General features: G+C 42.1%; 1 protein-coding gene across 2 annotated transcripts in view; it reads left to right on the plus strand.

The window, feature by feature from the left end:
• The window catches only part of RAB28 (RAB28, member RAS oncogene family), a 175,395-nt gene that overhangs the window by 147,336 nt on the left and 14,048 nt on the right, over positions 1-14,011 (plus strand). For both annotated transcript variants that reach the window (XM_073610032.1, XM_073610024.1), the window contains exon 5: positions 13,561-13,664. In XM_073610032.1, coding sequence (XP_073466133.1) covers positions 13,561-13,664 — 104 coding nt within the window. The remainder of the gene's footprint in view (positions 1-13,560; positions 13,665-14,011) is intronic.

Raw genomic sequence — 14,011 nt, forward strand, 5'->3', positions numbered from 1 at the left:
CAATCAGATTCCAATCTCTCCACCATGGCCAAGACCAAAGAGCTGTCCATTCATGTCAGGGACAAGATTGTAGACCTACACAAGGCTGGAATGGGCTACAAGACCATTGCCAAGCAGCTTGGTGACAACAGTTGGTGCGATTATTCGCAATGGAAGAAACTCAAAATAACTGTCAATCTCCCTCAGTCTGGGGCTCCATGCAAGGTCTCACCTCATGGCGTTTCAATGATCAGGAAAACAGTGAGGAATCAGCCCAAAACTACAAGGGAGAATCTTGTCAGTGATCTCAAGGCATCTAGGACCATAGTCCCGAAGAAAACAATTGGTAACACACTACGCCGTGAAGGATTTAAATCCTGCAGCGCCCCAAGGTCTCCCTGCTCAAGAAAGCGCATGTACAGGCCCGTCTGAAGTTTGCTAATGAACATCTAAATGATTCAGAGGAGAACTGGGTGAAAGTGTTGTGATCAGATGAGACCATAATCGAGCTCTTTGGTATCAGCTCAGTTCGCACAGTTTGGAGGAGGAGGGATGCTGCCCATGGAGGTGGAAATATTATGCTTTGGGGGTGTCTTTCTGCTAAGGGAACATGACAACTTCACTGCATAAAAGGAACGATGCACCGTCAAATCTTGGGTGAGAACCTCCTTTCCTCAGCCAGGGCATTGAAAATGGGTTGTGGATGGGTATTCCAGCATGACAATGACCCAAAGCACACAGCCAAGGCAACAAATGAGTGGCTCAAGAAGAAGCACATTAAGGTTCTGGAGTGGCCTAGCCAGTCTCTAGACCTTAATCCCATAGAAAATATGTGGAGGGAGCTGAAGGTTCGAGTTACCAAACGTCAGCCTAAAAAACCTTAATGACTTAGAGAGGATCTGCAAAGAGGAATGGGACAAAATCCCCCTTGAGATGTGTGCAAACCTGGTGGCCAACTGCAAGAAATATCTGACCTCTGTGATTGCCGACAGGGGTTTTGCCACCAAGTACTAAGTCATGTTTTGCGAAGGAGTCAAATCCTTATTTTACTCATTGAAATGCAAATCAATTTATAACTTTTTTGAAATGCGTTTTTCTGGATATTTTTGTTGTTATTTTGTCTCTCACTGTTAAAATAAACCCTCCATTAAAATGATAGACTGATCATTTGTCAGTGGGCAAATGTACAAAATCATCAGGAGAGCAAATACTTTTTTCCCTCACTGTACATATTGGCGTAAATTGATGAAGAAATTTGACTTTTTACTAGATTTTATTTTATAGCCAAAATTAAAAAAGTACTGTTTTGTTTTTTCAAAATGATCGGTCTTTTTTTGTTTATTGAGAGGTAAGCGAGAAATCCTGGACAGCCACACTCAAAAGTAATCTTCGATCTTTATTTAAATATAATCATAAAAATACATGCCACAGCATCACAAAGCAGGAATACTGACGAGTTTCACGCTGTAGTCAGTGCTTAATCATAGCTCATGAGCTATGATTAAGCACTGACTACAGTGTGAAACGCATTAGCGTTCCTGCTTTGTGATGCTGTGGCATGTATTTTTATGATTATATTTAAATAAAGATCGAAGATTACTTTTGAGTGCGGCTGTCCAGGATTTCTTGCTTACCTCTCAATTACCAGCATTGCCTGCACCTGTTACTTCCAGCACGGAGAAAATGTTTGTTCCTCAGACCTCTTTCAGAGCGGTGATATTTTTCTCTCTCTGCTACTTCTGGACTTTGCTCATATCATTTTTTGTTTATAGCGCAAAAAATAGACACCGCAGAGGTGATCAAATACCACCAAAAGAAAGCTCTATTTGTGGGAATAAAGGACATAAATGTTATTTGGGTACAGATTAGCATGGCCACACCATTGTCAGTTAAAGTAACGCAGTGCCATATCACAAAAAATGGCCTGGTTAGGAAGGGGGGTAAATCTTACAGAGCTGAAGTGGTTAAAGTGATTGCAAAAGTGTTTTTTTTTTTTTTTTTTTTTTTTTAACCACTTCAGTACAGGGCACTTCCCCCCTTCCTAACCAGGCCAATTTTCATCTTTCAGCGCTGTCGCATTTTAAATGACAATTGCGCAGTCAAGCAACACTATACCCAAACAACATTTTTATTATTTTGTTCCCACAAATGGAGCTTTCTTTTGGAGGTATTTGATCACCACTGAAGTTTTTTTTTGTTGCTAAACAAATAAAAAAAGACCGAAAATTAAAAAAAAAAAAAAAGTTTTTCTTTGTTTCTGTTATAAAATTTTGTAAACGGGTAAGTTTTCTACTTCACTGATGGGCACTGATGAGGCTACACTAATGGGCACCGATAAGGTGGCACTGATGAGATGGCACTAATATGCAGCACTGATGGGCCCTCATAGGTGGCACTGATAGGCGACACTGATGGGCACTGAAAGGCCGCACTGATGGGCACTTATAGGTGGCACTGATAGGTGGCACTAATGGGCACTGATAGATGCCTCTGATAGGCAGCACTGATGAGGAGGCACTAGCAGGCATTACTGATGGGCACTGATTGGCACCTCTAATGGGCACAGATTGGCAAAGCTGGTGGTCATGGGTGGGCATACCTGGTGGTCCTGGGTGGGCTTTCCAGGTGGGCATCCTTGGGGGGGAGATAATCAGCGCAAAGCCCCCTGTCAGGACAGCAGCCGATCGGCTCTTCTCTACTCGCGTCTGCCAGCGCGAGTGGATGAAAAGCCGATACACGGCTCTTCCTGTTTACGTTGTGTTCAGCTGTGATTGGACACAGCTGATCACATGGTAAAGAGCCTACGTCAGAGGCTCTTTACCAAGACCGGTGATGTGGTGTGTCAGACTGACACACCACACCAACAATCGGCGCTGCGCGCCCCCGAGGCGTATCCTGCTGGACATCCTACGACATCCAGTCAGGATAACATAACCACTTTGCGCACGTCATTCTGTTATATGGCGGGCGGGAAGTGGTTAAATAACAAACATGTCTATACTTAATTGCTCTGTGCAGTGGAAGCCGCTTCCTATGGGGGCACTCGTGCTTGCCCGCTGCCGAGCAGGTCCATTGACACAGACAGCAGGACTTGGCCCCGCTCCCTCGTCACTGGCTTTGATTGATGGCTCCCAGTGCCCCAGCAAAGCCAGCAAGACCCAGAAGTGAGGGGAGAGAAGAGCTGCAGATGTGCACAGCACTGGATCAAATGAGGGCTCAGGTAAGTGAAGGCGGGCGGTGAGGAGGGATGCTGATGGCTAAACATTTGTTATCTTAACGCAAGGAATGCCTTAAGGTAAGGTAACAAAAATGTTTAGGCTTTACAACCACTGTTTGCACACAGCTTTCCAAAGTAAAGAGAGACAGTACAGTCACAGAACATTTCAATACAAGAGGATTAGGAGGTCCTTGCTCATGGGAGCTTGCACTCTAAAGCAATGTATTTATTGCAATTGCCATAGGCCGAGGTTTGGCATTCAGAAACATAAGTATATTATGGAGTCCTCCTCACATTTTACATCGCAGTTTTCTCTGAGCACAAGTAGGCATCTTGTCACAGGTTATAAGAGCCAGACAGACCTCTCGTTCAGAACGATCCATTTAAGATGCTAATTTGCAGCAGCTCTGCGGTGCAGCTGTAAGCGGCCTAATGCAGCAGCACTTTATGGCTTCCCAGCATGTTGCAGTAAAGCCCTATTAGCTAATTCACACAGCGAAGTATGGCTTTGGAATGCTGGGCTAGAACAACATACATCTCCAGAGTATACAAATTAAAGACCTCCAATATCATTTTTTTTTTTTTAAATAAAGCTTTTTATGGAGTAAAGTGAACATTTTAGTTGATAATCAAATGACACCATTATGCAGACTTACTAGATTTGCAAATTTACAGGTTTTTACAAGCCAGTTGGGTCCCTTCCTCAGGAAATCAGTTTAAGTTTTTTTCCCTGTATTTACTCAAAGAGCCTGCTTGTCCTTAAATGCTTGTGAATATATTTGCCCTATAATTTGACAGCTTTGAGTCAACACCATTATAGGGACTGCAGTGCAGTAAATGGGCAAACTGTTCAGTGTAGCTTCCAGTCACCTCAGGATCAGATTTGGCGGAATTGGAATGCGGACAATAAAACTTGCACACGGCTCGAGTGCCATGCCCTTTCCTATGAAACATGGCATTGTTTGTTAGGCTTGGCTCAGCTTCCAGTGGGTATATAATAGTAAAAACTAAATAATATACCTCACACTTAAATTATGCATTTTCTGTTTTTAATACAACTTCTTTTTGCAGTGTGAGCTTATGGGATTAACATTTGCCCTTGGAAATAAAGTATGTTGACTGCTACAAGTGTTTTGCAAAGAGCTTACACAGCATTTCCTACTTTCTATGTATTCATGGCCCGCTTAAATCCACATGAATATATCTGCTACACTAACATATTCTCCGCTGCTAAGGCGCAAGAGTGGGTTTTATAGAAAGTGTGTAACCCACATAGGAATTGGTAAAACAACTTGGACATAGATACTGAGGAGTCTATGCTGATTCAATTAATGGACGAATACTGCCATTTGTTTTATTTTGCCTTTAAAAGATTTTCTAAACCAATGAAAAAATGGGTAATGAACCTCAACTCTCCCCCCCCCTCCCCAAATAGTTGACATGGACATATTGGAAAGAACATCACACATTTATTGTCAATGCCCCATCTAACCTGTAGAGCATTTTTTTTCAAACTTATTTTCTACTTTTTTTGTTTGTTTTTTTTACAGATATTAACTACCGTATTGATCGGCGTATAACACACACCCCAAGTTTAGGAGGGAATTTTAAGGAAAAAAATTTTAGGAGGGAAGTTTAAGGAAAAGAAACTTACATTTAAATGCCCATCAATGCAGCCTTATCAGTGTCCATCTGCAGCCCTGTCAGTGTCCATCTGCAGCCTTGTCAGTGTCCATTGCAGCCTTGTCAGTGCAGCCTTGCCCCAGTGTCCATTGCAGCCTTGTCAGTGCAGCCTTGCCCCAGTGTCCATTGCAGCCTTGTCAGTGCAGCCTTGCCCCAGTGCAGCCTTGCCCCCCGGTGTCCATTGCAGCCTTTTCATTACAGCCTTGGACAGATCTAAATATGGCGCCACTGAGATCTCAGGGACTCGGCGGAGCGGAACGAGCACCGCCGAGATCGCAGGGACTGGGTGGAGCCAAGATACACATAGCTGAGTGTACTAGGCTCTTCTCGGCTCCGCTCATAGTCACGACCAGTCCCGCCCTTTGATGGACATAACATAGGTCCAATGGCGGGACTGGGTGTGACTGTGAGCGGAGCCGAGAAGAGCCGAGTACACTCGGCTATGTGTATCTCCGCGGCAATCGCTCCGCTCACAATCGGTGGAGATCAGCGGCGATCGGTGTATAACACGCACCCACGCTTTCCCCCTGATTTTAAGGGGGAAAAAGTGCGTGTTATACGCTGATAAATACGGTACTTGAGGACCAAGCCAAGTTAAAATATTTTTTTTTTGCTAGAAATTTACTTAGAACCCCCAAACATTATATATTTTTATTTTTTTCAGACACCCTAGGGTAAAAAAAAATATATAATGATACCCTAGAGCAGTGATGGCGAACCTTGGCACCCCAGATGTTTTAGAACTACGTTTCCCATGATGCTCATGCACTCTGCAGTGTAGTTTAGCATCATAGGAAATGTAGTTCCAAAACATCTGGGGTAGAGGTCGACCGATATATCGGCCGGCCGATAGTTGGCATTTTTTAATTAATCGGCATCAGCCGATTGTGCTGATAAAAAAGGCAGATTTAAAACTTCAGTGCGACTTGCAAATGACTTCTGTAATAGAAGTCAATGCAAGTTGCCTGAAGTCTTCCCGTGGAGCGACTTGTCTCTCTTATCAGGGCAGCCTGCCAAGTCTGAGAAAAGAAGCAGAGAGATACAATGTTTATACTTATCAATGGACTGAACTCCGTGTGTAGGAGTGCTCAGTTTAACCATTTAAAGACTAAGGCCCCTTTCACACGGCGACTGTTCTGCCGCTGTTAAAAGCATGTTTTGTTATTTTGAAATTCAGAGAATCCTGGCACAGCGTTCACTTGCAGTTGTACATTGCGATTAGCTGCGTTTATGTGCGTTTACGTGCGGCTGCATTTAGCTGCGTTTGGAACATTCTTGCCATTTCTGATGTGCTCCCTGTTATTTTTCTTTCCTTGTTGCCGCTGCTATCTGAAGGAGAAATGGTACACTGCGATTACATGCAGTTATGTGCAGATAGCTGCGCTAAATCGTTCCTGGACGCAGTCAACTTTATTTTTTCTATCTGCACAAAACCGCATGTAATGAAACTGTCTCTAGACACAGTGTGTGAATGGGGCCTTAGGAAAGCATTGTGTGCATTTAGCTGAAGTAGATAACTTCATCTGACCGCAGCTAAAAGCCCAATTCTATCCGCCCGTGTGAAAGGGACCTAAATCTTTTCTGACACTTGTTGCTTACAAGTAAAAATCCTGTATTTTCTGCTAGAAAATCACTTAGCACCCACAAACATTATATATATTTTTTTATTAGTGTTACTTATTACTTAAGGCTGCTTTGACACTGGAGTGGGCAGGCGTTGACGGTAAAACGCTGCTAGTTTTAGCTGCTCTTTACCGTCATTTTAGCAGCGCTATTTGGCTGCTAGCTGGGCGCTTATAACCCAGCTAGCTGCCGATGAAGGGGTTAATAGCGCCCGTGTAGCGCCGCTGCCAAAGCACTTCGCAGGCGCCTCGGCAGGAGTGGTGAAGGAGCGGTATACACCACTCCAAAGATGCTGCTTGCAGGCTTTTTTAACATCCTGCAGCACATCGCCTCAGTGTGAAAGCACTCGGGCTTTCACACTGAGACTGCAGGGGAGCCGTTTTGCAGGCACTTTACAGGTGCTATTTTAGCCCAAAAAGCGCCTGAAAAACACCCCAGTGTGAAAGGGGTCTAACTTAGATTTTATGAGATGAAGGGGAAAAAAAAAAAAATATCAGCCCCAAAAAATCGCCATCATATATCAGCCATCGCCCGCCACGATTTCTAAATATCGGCATCTCCATCGGCCAGAGAAAAACCCACATCAGTCAACCTCTAATCTGGGGTGCCAAGGTTCGCATTACTGCCCTAGAGAATAAAATGACGTTCATTACAATACTTTGTCACACCGTATTTGCGCAGCGGTCTTACAAGCACAATTTTTTGGTAAAGAATACACTTTTTTGGATTAAAAAATAAGACAATAGTAAAGTTAGCCCAATTTTTTCTATATTGTGAAAGATAATGTTACGCCGAGTAAATTGATTCCCAACATGTCATGCTTCAAAATTGCATCCACTTGTGGAATGGCGACAAGCTTTGACCCTTAAAAATCTCCATAGGCGATGTTTAAACATTTTTATAGGTTACCAGTTTTGAGTTACAGAGTAGGTATTTTGCTAGAAGTATTGCTCTCGCTCTAACGATTGCGGTGATACCTCATGTGTGGTTTGAACATCGTTTTCGTATGTCGGCATGACTTACTGCGCGCGAGCTTGGCGGGACAGGGCGCTTTACATTTTTTTTCTATTATTATATTATTATTTATTTAACTTTTTATTTTTTTATTTTTACACTGTCCATTAAAAAAAAAAAATGGGGTCCCTTTTATTCCTATTACAAGGACTGTAAACATCCTTTGTAATCGAAAAAAGCATTGCAGGACCTCTTAAATGTGATCTCTGGGGTCAAAAAGACCTCAGATCTCACATTTACACTTAAATGCAATAAAAAAAAGTCTTTAAAAAAAATAAATAAAATTCCCCTTTAAGACCACTGGAACTAAGGGGCCAAGCACAACCACTGAAAAACAACCCCACATCATAATCCCCCCCCCCCCCACCAAATGATTTCGACCCTTGCACAAACGAGGTCTGTAAAGACATGGATGAGAGAGTTTAGTGTGGAGGAACTTGACTGTCCCGACCTCAACTCGATAGAACACATTTGGGACGAATAGAGCGGAGACCGCGAGGCAGGCCTTCTCGTCCAACATCAGTGCCTGACCTCACAAATGCGCTTCTGGAAGAATGGTCAAACATTCTCATAGACACACTCCTAATCCCAGAAGAGTTGAAGCTGGTATAGCTGCAAAGAGTGGGCCAATGCGATATTGAACCCTACGGACTAAGACTAGGATGCCATTAAAGTTCATGTGCGTGTAAAGGCAGGCGTCCCAATACTTTTGGTAATATAGTGGGGTTCTTTTTATAAATTGTGTGGCCAGTTTAAGGGATTCTGGTCGTGAGGTCCTGTCACCTGATTTCCTAGGTATCTGCATCTACATTGCAATTATGGACAAGAGTCTGCCATATAGCTCTGAGTAATTAAAGTCACTCAAGGTGATTTTATCATAGCAGTCTTTCAGCAAAGATGATAATTTTATGTATCTGATATGCAAACAGCCACTAGAGAGAAATGTACAGCTCTGCACTTTTAGGCTGGGTTCACACTGTCTTCGCATGCGGCTCACATCAGGGGTCTGGTGCGTCCCCGTTCATCATTTCAGGTCCGACTTCAGCCCGAATTTTTGGCTGAATTCAGACTTGAAACGGACCCAAAAGACACACAGGGCTCCATGGCGAATTTGCACTTAGCCGGTCAAAATCTCCTGCTATTGGGTTCCCCGGTTCCGATTTGCAATAGTGTGAACCCAGCCTCAATATAGTCAAATAAATATTTAGAATTTTAAAAATAATACCTAGGCAACCAGTCAAGATGAAAACTAAAATAGGTATACGAGAACTGTTTTATCAGCCAAAAAAAATTTAATTTTGTTCATTCATTGTTATCCAGGCATTCCTGTCAGATTTCTGGATTAATATATAGGTAAAGTGATACTAAAGGCTCAATTGATTTTTCTAAAATAAGGTTTATACTTGCCTGCTCTGTGCAATGGTATTGCACAGAGCGAGCCCACTTGCTATGGGGGCACACCTACAGGCGCGCTTCTACATCAAGCTATGTGTGTCCATGAACACACACAGCCCGCCTGGCTTGGCTGCCCTGCCCTCCACTCTCTCCCACCCAGGATTTGATTGACAGCAGCAGGAGCCATTGGCTCTCACTACTGCCTCTGTGACTGTGAGAGCAGGAAGAGAGCGTAGCACTGCTGCAGACGGGCACAGCACTGGATCGATACAGGACTAGGGTAAGTATTTAGGGAGGGGATGGGGGGGAACAGCTAGCGGAATGTTATTTTACCTTAATGCAGGTAATGCATTAAGGTACAAAAACTTTTGACTTTAGAAGCACTTTTTGATAACATTGACCTGTACCCAGACTGCTGATTTTTTTTTTTTTCTTTTTTTACACATCATTGGATTCATTTATGTTTTTTTTTATCCTGCCTGGAGTTGAGTTTACATTGAACCTGTTCAAACTGAGCAAAACAGGAAATTACTGCATAAGCAGGGATTTCTTTCTATTATAAAATATAAATAAAGTGCAGCACTAGAAATAATTAATACAGTGACAACAAATAAAAACATAGGAAAGAGAAATATTAAAAACCCTCATTCATGTGATACCATAATAATATATGTAAATATACACAAATAGTGATGTAATCGTGATTAGTAATATAAGTAAATACAGTGCATCCGGACAGCGAAGTATTCACAACGCTTCACGTTTTCCACATTTTGTTATGCTACAGCCTTATTCCAAAATGGATTAAGTTCATTATGTTCCTCAAACTTCTACAAACACTACCTCATAATGACGATGTGAAAGAAGTTTGTTTGAAATCTTTGACATTTTATTAAAAATAAAAAACAATAAAAATCACATGTACATAAGTACTCACAGCCTTTGCTCAATACTTTGTTGAAGCACCTTTGGCACCAATTACAGCCTCAAGTCTTTTAGAGTATGATGCTACAAGGTTGGCACACCTATTTTTGGTCAGCTTCTCCTATTCTTTTTCGCAGGACCTCTCAAGCTCCATCAGGTTGGATGGGGAGCATCGGTGCACAGCCATTTTTAGATCTCTTCAGAGATGTTCAATTGGGTTCAAGTCTGGGCTCTGGTTGGGCCACTCAAGGACATTCACAGAGTTGTCCCATAGCCACTCCTGTTTCATCAGACCAGAGAATTTTGTTTCTTATGGTCTGAGAGTCCTTCGGTGTGCTGCAGAGATGTTCTTCTGTCAGGTTCTCCTATTTCAGAGTGACCAATGGGTTCTTGGTCACCTCCCTGACTAAGGCCCTTCTCCCCCGATCGCTAAGTTTGACCAAGCGGCCCGCTCTAGGAAGAGTCCTGGTGGTTCCAAACTTCTTCCATTTACGGATGATGGAGGCTACTGTGCTCATTGGGACCTTCAATGCTGCAGAAATGTTTCTGTACCCTTCCCCAGATCTGTGCCTCGATACAATCCTGTCTCGGAGGTTTGCAGACAATTCCTTAGACTTCATGGCTTGGTTTGTGCTCTGAGATGCATTGTTAACTGGAAAGGTGTGTGCCTTTCCAAATCATGTCCAATCAACTGACTTTACCACAGGTGGACTCCAATCAAGTTGTAGAAACATCTCAAGGATGATCAGTGGAAACGGGATGCACCTGAGCTCAATTTTGAGTGACATAGCAAAGGCTGCGAAAACTTGTACATGTGATTTTTTTTTTTTCATAAATATGCCAAGATGTCAAACTTCTTTCACGTTGTCATTATGGGGCATTGTAGAATTTTGAGGAAAATAATGAATTTAATCCATTTTGCGATAAGGCTTTAACATAACAACATGTGGAAAAAGTAAAGTGCTGTGAGTACTTTAGAGATGTACTGTAAACCTAAATTAAAACCCTTTTTAATATTTCCCTCTCCTAAGTTTTTATTCATTTTCTCAGGATTAATTATTTCTAGCACTACACTTTATTTATAATATTCTGTTTGGGGTCTCTGTATCTTGATGCTGGCTGCTTCTTAATATAAATATAGATATACAGTATCTCACAAAAGTGAGTACACCCCTCACATTTTTGTAAATATTTTTTTTTATATCTTTGTATGTGACAACACTGAAGAAATTACACTTTGCTACAATGTAAAGTAGTGAGTGTACATCTTCTATAATAGTGTAAATTTGCTGTCCCCTCAAAATAACCCAACACACAGTCGTTAATGCCTAAACTGCTGGCAACAAAAGCGAGTACATCCTTAAGTGAAAATGTCCAAATTTGGGCCCAATTAGCCATTTTCCCTCCCTGGTGTCATGTGATTCGTTAGTTTTAGGCAATAAGAAGATTGCCAAGACCCTGAAACTGAGCTGCAGCACGGTGGCCAAGACCATACAGCAGTTTAACAGGACAGGTTCCACTCAAGACAGGCCTCGCCCATGGTGAACCAAAGAAGTTGAGTGCACGTGCTCAGCGTTATATCCAGAGGTTGTCTTTGGGAAATAGACATATGAGTGCTGCCAGCATTGCTGCAGAGGTTGAAGGGGTGGGTGTCAGCCTGTCAGTGCTCAGACCATACGCCGCACGCTGCGTCAAATTGGTCTGTATGGCTGTCATCCCCGAAGGAAGCCACTTCTAAAGATGATGCACAAGAAAGCCCGCAAACAGTTTGCTGAAGAGAAGGAGACTAAGGACATGGATTGCTGGAACCATGTCCTGTGGTCTGATGAGACCAAGATAATTATTTGGTTCAGATGGTGTCAAGAGTGTGTGGCGGCAACCAGGTGAGGAGTACAAAGAAAAGTGTGTCTTGCCTACAGTCAAGCATGGTGGTGGGAGTGTCATGGTCTGGGGCTGCATGAGTGCTCCCGGCAATGGGGAGCTACAGATCATTGAGGGAACCATGAATGCCAACATTTAATGAGGAATACTGAAGCAGAGCATGATCCCCTCCCTTCGGAGACTGGGCCACAGTATTCCAACATAACGATCCCAAACACACCTCCAAGACGACCACTGACTTGCTAAAGAAGCTGAGGGTAAAGGTGATGGACCGGCCAAGCATGTCTCTAGACCTAAACCTTATTGAGCATCTGTGGGGCATCCTCAAATGGAAGGTGGAGGAGCACAAGGTCTCTAACCTCCACCAGCTCTGTGATGTCGTCATGGAGGAGTAGAAGAGGACTCCAGTGGCAACCTGTGAAGCTCTGGTGACCTCCATACCCAAGAGGGTTAAGGCAGTGCTGGAAAATAATGGTGGCCACACAAAATATAGACACTTTGGGCCCAATTTGGACATTTTCACTTAGGGGTGTACTCACTTTTGTTGCCAGCGGTTTAGACATTAATGGCTGTGGGTTGAGTTATTTTGAGGGGACAGAAATTTTACACTATTATACAAGCTGTACACTGACTACTTTACATTGTAGCAAAGTGTCATTTCTTCAGTGTTGTCACATAAAAAGATATAAATAAATATTAAAAAAAATGTGAGGGGTGTACTTACTTTTGTGAGATATTGTGTGTATGTATGTATGTGTGTATGTATGTATATGTGTGTGTGTGTATGTATATGTATATATAACATTTTTTTTTATATTCTAGTGCAGTGTATCGCCCCCTTTTTTTAGAGGGATTTATTTCTGTAAAAAAAAACAAAAACAATCAGAGATGTAGACAGCTAAAGTTATGTGCGACTTTTACTGGAAATGTTGCGCCTTACCCTTCGCACTTCCTCCTTGCTCATATACCAAGCCTACTGATTGGTATTCAATGTTTTGGAAAGACTCTTGAACCAGTACGTTTTAAAGATGGGAGGAAATAGACACAGGAACAGTTTTTACAGTAAATGTTGAGATTTGAATATATGTTCTGCTGCCTGTCTCTGGCTCTATTGATTGATTTGATCTGCTATTTTTACTGATGGTGACCTCTGCTTAAGCATTTTTATATGCTCTTTTTGAATTCCCTGGGTTTGTGACAGGTTTACTTTAAGCCTTTACATATTTGGCACTTAGCCCTTAGTACTGTAATGATCTGGCAGTACATACACATTGTTAAGTTGGTCTTAGCAACTGATCATATGCAAGTGGGCTGGGAGACATCCGGCCACTAAGCCCTTTAAATTTTTTTTTTTTTAAAAGCTGTCCTGACATATGGGGCCCCATCCCTAAAATGTATTAGCACCACTCTGGTAACCTGCTTTTGCACTCGTAAGTAGCATAATGTATTATAAAATGACTTTAAATATTATATTAAAAACTAAGCAAAAAAGTGTATGACATTTTGAACAGAGATTTATTTTCATCCAACTATACATCCGTGTTTAACTCTGTTACTATTTTGAGATCAAAGACCCCGAAGTTGTGCCTCAGATGTATCTTACAGATGTATAAACCTGTGGGTGAACAGCCAGGGAGGAAAAGAATAATGTTAATGTAAAATACCGTGCAGGCTGCTTGTTAATTTCCTGCATTGGCCGCTCATCAAAGTATTGAGATGTAGTGTAATGCCTTAGAATTGACAAAATTTGTTGCTCCAAATCTCCGTTATATTTATGTATATACTGTATCTAGACTATGTGTGTGTGAACTTTCATGTGTTTATTCTGAGTATTTATTTTGTAGTTGACTTGGAACACATGCGAACGGTAAAAGCAGATAAACACCAGAGGTTTTGCCAAGAAAATGGTCTCGGAAGCTTTTTTGTCTCGGCAAAGACTGGAGATTCTGTAAGTTGTAAAACTATGTTATATGTTTATTTAGCTTTTTGTGTTGAGAGTGAATGTTTGCTGCAACGATCATAGGAGTTAATTTACTAAAACTGGAGAGTGCAAAATCTGGTGCAGCTGTGCATGATAGCCAATCCGCTTCTAACTTAACCTTGTTAAATTAAGCTTTGAGAGACAAAACTGGAAGCTGATTGGATTCTATACAGAGCTGCACCAGAGTTTGCATGCTCCAGTTTTAGTAAATCAACCCCATAGTGTTTTTCACATTTGTGTTTCCTGCCTGCTCAAATACAGCATATTATAGCTCCTCTATGGCTCTGCCATTCTGAGAGTTGAAGTGGAACCTA

The sequence above is a fragment of the Aquarana catesbeiana genome, linkage group LG01 (genome assembly GCF_042186555.1).
Source record: "Aquarana catesbeiana isolate 2022-GZ linkage group LG01, ASM4218655v1, whole genome shotgun sequence".
NCBI classification, from domain to species: Eukaryota; Metazoa; Chordata; class Amphibia; order Anura; family Ranidae; genus Aquarana; species Aquarana catesbeiana.